The sequence below is a fragment of the Colossoma macropomum genome, unplaced genomic scaffold, assembly GCF_904425465.1.
Source record: "Colossoma macropomum unplaced genomic scaffold, Colossoma_macropomum, whole genome shotgun sequence".
Lineage (NCBI taxonomy): Eukaryota > Metazoa > Chordata > Actinopteri > Characiformes > Serrasalmidae > Colossoma > Colossoma macropomum.
Genome location: NW_023494800.1, coordinates 7,692,988 through 7,699,420, shown reverse-complemented (window position 1 = coordinate 7,699,420; position 6,433 = coordinate 7,692,988). Strand labels below are relative to the sequence as shown.

The 6,433-nt window shown below is 37.4% G+C and overlaps 1 protein-coding gene across 1 annotated transcript; it reads left to right on the top strand.

The window, feature by feature from the left end:
• Window positions 1–943: 943 nt before the first annotated feature.
• Window positions 944–4,778, top strand: rx3 (retinal homeobox gene 3). Its single transcript, XM_036588603.1, has 3 exons — window positions 944–1,145; window positions 2,751–2,917; window positions 4,347–4,778. The coding sequence occupies exons 1-3, from the start codon at window positions 944–946 to the stop codon at window positions 4,776–4,778; spliced, it is 801 nt and encodes a 266-aa protein (XP_036444496.1).
• Window positions 4,779–6,433: the final 1,655 nt, after the last annotated feature.

Genomic DNA, 6,433 nt, shown 5'->3' with positions numbered 1-6,433 from the left:
TAAGTGATTCAGTTTTAATGGCAGTTTATTTACAGTTTATTGACTTTAGTATTTTTTTTACCTATAAAACTCCATGGACAAATCAGTGGGACCAGTTTTTCCTCCTTCTCTTTAACTTCACAGTTTGCATATTAGTTTTATTCCAGTTACTGAATAATTCATAGCGGTTACTAAATAGTTTATAGTAGTTGCAAAATAATTTGTAGTAATTACTGAACATTACACTGAAAAAACTCTGTATTTTTGAATTTCTTTCAAATTTGTACATTATTTACACATGAACGAGGTTTATCACATCAACATTATTGCCAAAAGTAAGTGAAACTGAAAGACATTAATTGTGTTCATGTGGAAATGATGCACATGACGAGTGTCTGAGATTCAGTATGTGCGATTTTCCTCCACATGAAGTGAGAGATGTAGATTGAAAAGATGGTTTAAAGCTGTGTAAGGGTCTTTGGGAGGAGCCCTGAGCCCATCTGACCAATCTGAGTCCTCCCTGAAGTGCCGGTGGGGGATGAGATATCCACAAAAGCCCCCCGGCTGAGGGGTCTGTATAAAAGTCCCCCAAGGACATTGAATTGTCACTACACTCACGAGCTGGACCAAGGTGATGCTTTCAGCCTCTGCAGTGACCCACAGCGTTCTACAGCAGCGGAATGATCTCAGTCACTTTTAAACCTGAGAAATAAACACACCTGAAAGCTGGAAGATCACTTTTGTGCCCAGTTTACAGACTGATTTCTACTAGCTGTCAGGCACTGGGAGCAACTCGGACCGGTGTTTATTTGGTTGTTTGTTTGTTTTATTGTGTTTTGTTTATTTTTTATTTTTGTTTTTTGCCTTTTTATTTTTTTTAACTACTTGACTAGATCAGTTTGGTGGCTGTCATTTACTGGAAGCAACTTTTTCCCAATTTTTTAATATTTGTACTACGAATTCAATGCGTCTTGTCGGAGCGCAGTGTCAGAGCATGGAGGAGCAGCTGTCTCCGTCTGCGCGTTTGGCGCGTGCTGCTGGACCTCAGGCCAGAGTCCACAGCATTGAGGCCATTCTGGGTTTTAGAGAGGAGAAGATGCTGCAGGTCGAAACCTGTGGGACCAGAGGGGCCACGAAAACAGACACGAACTCTGAAAGCTTCCAGAGTGAGTTACTGCTACACTGCACTGTACTGCACTTCATGATACTATCTGAAACTAAACTAAACTACTCTAAAACTCTATAATACTCTATAATGTACTATACTATGTTGTACTGTGCTATACTGTACTACACTATAATATATTACACTATGCTATGCTGTACTATGCTATTATTTGGATAAATATAATATTGCTAAAGGTATTGAACCCCTTAAATTCTAGTTGTATTATTCAGATATTAATCTCATGACTTAAAATTCAGAAACTACTGTAAGTTATTCAGTAACTTTTATAAATTCGTCAATATCTACTGTGAATTATTCAGTATTTTCTATGAATTTAGTTCTGTAGTTATGAGAGTGAGGAACTGAAATGTGGACCAACATATAGAAAGTTTCAGGGGGTTAAATTAAACTTTTTTATTGCTTTTTAGCTATAATTTCTACCTGGTTTAGATATTGAGTTGATTGAAACACCAACTCAAACTCCGATTGTAATATTCTGAATAACATCAGAGAACTGCTAAAGGAAGAAATGAAAAAGGCTCCGCGGTTCAGTCAATTCAAGATGACCAGCAGTTCATTTATACATCATCAGTTTTGGAATAAAACCTCATATTTCTAAAATGGTAACTTTACAGGAGAAGTAAAAACCATTCTGAATGTATAATAGAAGTTGATGAAAACAGATTTTTAGATGATTTCTGTTGGTATATTCATCATTAAATTAACACAATATAAAGGGCAATTTCAATTTTTTCCAATTTTGGCAAATATCATATATTATCTAAACAGATATGAGGTCTTTTTCCGACTGCGACTATATGTATGTTTCCTATAGCATTGAAGTGGAACAGTATAACTCAGCTCTGCTTATGCAGTAATTCACTTTGCACTACATACTTTAGTGTTTTCCTACCTGATTCTGCTCATCAGCTCATCCCCAAATCCTCAGCAAGGTTAAAACAGTGGTGTTAGAGCTGGACAACACTATACTGAGTAGAGAAAATGGACAGTAGGAGCAGAATTGACCCGTACACTCTTTACCCATATAGGTACAGGGGGTCTGTAATGCTTGTGTGCGCTCAGGCACAGGCCCGTTTCAGCGCATCAGTGGGGCCATTTATGCTCCAATTGCAGACACTGAAATCTGCTCAGTTATGAATTGAGAATTGAAGATCAAAGCTAATACACATAACATATTTTAAATAATCTCTACACACCAAAGCACATGTATATATAGACATTGACAAATAATTGGAACATAAAAAATATCAGTCTGAAGATGATGATTCAACTGCACTGATTTCTGAATATTACAATCAATTATCGATAGGCTATAATAATAAACTTTGTAAATAATTCCTCCAGTTAGACCAGTGTATTTTATATATTTTATATATATATATATATATATATATATATATTTTGTTTGTTTGTTTGTTTGTTTGTTTTTTTTAAATAAATAAAATGTGGTGAAACTTGATATTTCATGTAGCACTGAATCTTTTCCTGAATCATTATTGAATCAAATCATTTACATATAAATTTATAGATATTATTAACTTCAATATATAAGCTAAATAACCATATATATGTGTGTGTGTAGATGCCCCTTCGAGCCCGGACCGTAAGAAGCACCGGCGGAACAGGACCACCTTCACCACGTTCCAGCTGCATGAGCTGGAGAGGGCTTTTGAGCGGTCACACTACCCGGACGTTTACAGCAGAGAAGAACTCGCACTGAAGGTCAACCTGCCAGAAGTGCGCGTCCAGGTGAGAGAGTGTCTAATATAAACTATTATAAAACTATAGGTTTTAAGAAAGTTATTATAAAACTACAATTATTAAGAAAATAATCCAAATACATATACATTATATATATATATATAAATATTTTTTAATATTTATATATATATTTTTTTTAACTAAACCAAGCCGTCTAAATATGGAATCAGATAAATCTCAATAGATACCATGGTACAAAATGTATTTTTTTTTTAAAGGAATTAAGAAAAATAAGACAAATCTTTAAATTATTTTATTAAAATGAATGTAACTAATTGTGAAGGTATTTCTGAAGGACTGTAGGACTACTAGACTATTGACTACAAATTACAAACTTTACAAAATTAATTATTTACATTGTTGCATGGACTGATTTATGGAAATTTAATGATAAAACTAAATTCCATAGTACAACTCAGTAGCTTTAAGTACTTTTAAAACACAAAACACTTTGATTGATGAATGACATCCTAATTCAGTAACTACATGGGAAGCAATGCAAACCAGCTGAGTTATTCTTTGGTTATATGAACAAAGTACAGAAATCTGACCATATGAGGGGCTAATAAAGTCAGTAACAGTGTTTAAATGTTCACTGCAACTCTAATAGTAAGTGGTTCCTACACAGACCCCCACTACACTGAGATATCAGCGATGCTAAAAGAGGAAAAGTGAAAAAGCAATGAAGACAGAGTTGAACGTGTAAACAACTTTGATAAATTCCAGCAAAAGTTAGTAGCTGTCTGTTACATTCTAGAAGCACTTTGATGTAACGGTTACTTTAATCAGCTGCAACAATGGTGTAACAAAGCATGTTCTAGAACCACAAATATAAGGGTTCTGCTGTGTCAGTGAAAAGAAAAAAACACAGCCCATCCTGTGATCTAGTAGTGAGACATTTCATTCATTTCTATTCACTTATACAGAATCTACTACAACCCCGAAAGGTTACTGAAATATTTCAGTTCTAGTCAGTGTTAACAGTGTTAACCCCTTAGAACCAACACTTATTACTCAGTAGCTGCTACAAATGATTCAGTAACTGCTGTAAATTGTTCAGTAACTACTATAAATCTAAGTTTTATGTTGTGAGAGTGAAGAACTGAAGTCTGCACCACATATGAGCCTTTAGAGTTTGAAGGAATATTCTAGTATTTTTAACCTAACGTCAATCTGCCACTTCTGCAGTGTACAGTCGATTATCTCAGACAATCATTTTCAGGATTCCCTGTGCTTAGAAAGGAAAGAAGACATGTTAACACAAATCTCAGTATTTCAGCGACTGCCCACTGTCCTTTATTAAAAGTGTACAGTGGATAGCAATTAGGCTGGAAAAGCTAGAGTATTCGTTAAGAGGTCAAAACAGATCGCTTTCCGAGCTCTTTATTAATCCTCCATTACCATGTGACCCCCCCAGGTGTGGTTCCAGAACCGTCGTGCTAAGTGGCGTCGTCAGGAGAAGCTGGAGGTCAGCTCCATTAAGCTCCAGGACTCCTCCATGCTGTCCTTTCCCAGGTCGGCCGCTCCGGGGCTGGGCAGCGCTGGCTTGCCGCTGGATCCCTGGCTGACCGGGCCCATTTCGGGTCCTATCTCGTCCCCTAGCTCACCCTTACAGTCTCTGCCGGGCTTTATGACCTCTCAGCCTTCCAGCTACACCCCTCCGCCTTTTCTGGGCCACCCTCTACCCCACCTCGGCCCAGTGTGCCCCCCTCCACCCCCGCCGGCCTACCAGTGCTCAGGCTTCATGGACAAACTCAGTCTGGAGGAGTCGGACCCCCGCAACTCCAGCATAGCATCGCTGAGGATGAAGGCCAAGGAGCACATTCAGTCCATAGGGAAGACATGGTAGAGGCCAGAACATTGTAGACTGTAATGTTGCACTGTGGCAGACTGGGACTATGGAGTTGTATGGGGTCCTACAGGGTCAAACAACCAAGCTGGATGCATCCTGATGGTGTATTTGCCACGGAACCCATCACACTGTGCCCACTGCCCAGCAAAGCCTGAACTGAAGCCCTTTTGGACTGTTTTTGGATGACAATCAAAGCAGAGACTTAAACGAGGCAGAAAAGGTTTATAGCACATCACTGTTGCACTGTTGAAGTGCACTCAGAGAGTGCATGTTCCCTATTTTTATAATATATCTTATTTTATTAACTGATAAATGCAAAACAAAAGGTATTGGCTCTGGCCAATTAAATAAAGTGTCAACTGCAGACCAACAAAAGAGAAAATGTCCCTACTGAAGTGCATTCAGAGGCTAAATTTGAGACATTTTGCCCTATTTTTATAATGTATCTTATTTTGTTTCTTGGTAAGAGCAAAAGTAAACGGTATTTGCTCCAGCCAATCAAATAAAGCAGTAATATGAGGGATGTATAGAACCAGCAAATCAAACTTCGCTTACACTATCATGTCTCATATGTTTCAAGCCATTCTGTCACATTCCCACGTTTGAGGTTCTGTTTCTCTCTTCGCTGTGATCCACACAATGCCAATACAATCTATTTATTCTTCCAGGTGTGTTCTAACTGTTTTATTTCCATTATTTGTTTTGTAATACACTCACATGTGTGTATATATGCTGAGTGTAATTTTGCAAGAATGTCCATATAAAATGTTCATTAAAACATTTCCATAAACCTGAGTCATTCATGTATCTCTGCACAGTCATTTAACTAAAGCTGTTTGTTTATTTGGTTGTTTTTAAGGTAATGAAAAACACACAGCCCATAGTATCGCTTCAAAAATGGTGCAGAAAAATCAAAAAGGATTTTATTCATTATAAATGAAAAAAAGAAAGAAATGACGTTTCGGCCCACGTTCTAGGTCATCATATATGCAGGACTACACACGAAAAGAGAACATCTAAATACTTGCACAGATTGAGAACAGATACAGCCTCTAATTAAAGGAGCGGTGCAGAAGAATTAAGTATATTATTTTGATTTAACCTCAAGATTAACAGTAAAGACAAAGAAAAGCCATGTGTGGGTTTTAAGTCATTTCTGTGGATTACTGGATTCATGATCAATTAACAAATTAAGAAATTGATTAATTATTCAATAAATTAGTCAAGATGGGAACTTGGAACAATGAGCACTTACTTCTCTCTCTCTCTCTCTCTCTCTCTCTCTCTCACTCACGCACGCACACACACACACACACACACACACACCAAAAAAAAACAAAAAAAAACACCGTCCATGACTCTCTCTCTCTCTCTCTCTCTCTCACTCACGCACGCACACACACACACACACACACACACACACCAAAAAAAAAACAAAAAAAAAAACACCGTCCATGACTTTGCATGCTTTTGCTTCCCCCTAGTGGTCATTATACGCAAATGCACTGCTGGGGAATTACGCACTGCAGGCTTCACTGTAAAGCAGCACATTCTCACCTGTTCCTCTACTCTTCACAATTTATTATTATTAGTAGTAGTATTAGTAGTAGTAGTAGTATTAGTATTACTATTATTATATTAATATAGTAATT

Excerpts from the sequence above, each read along its gene's own strand:
- rx3 (XM_036588603.1), top strand. The coding sequence starts at position 944 with ATGCGTCTTGTCGGAGCGCAGTGTCAGAGCATGGAGGAGCAGCTGTCT. Across the intron at positions 1,146-2,750 it reads GAACTCTGAAAGCTTCCAGA|ATGCCCCTTCGAGCCCGGAC; the intron begins GTGAGTTACTGC and ends GTGTGTGTGTAG. Across the intron at positions 2,918-4,346 it reads TGCCAGAAGTGCGCGTCCAG|GTGTGGTTCCAGAACCGTCG; the intron begins GTGAGAGAGTGT and ends TGACCCCCCCAG.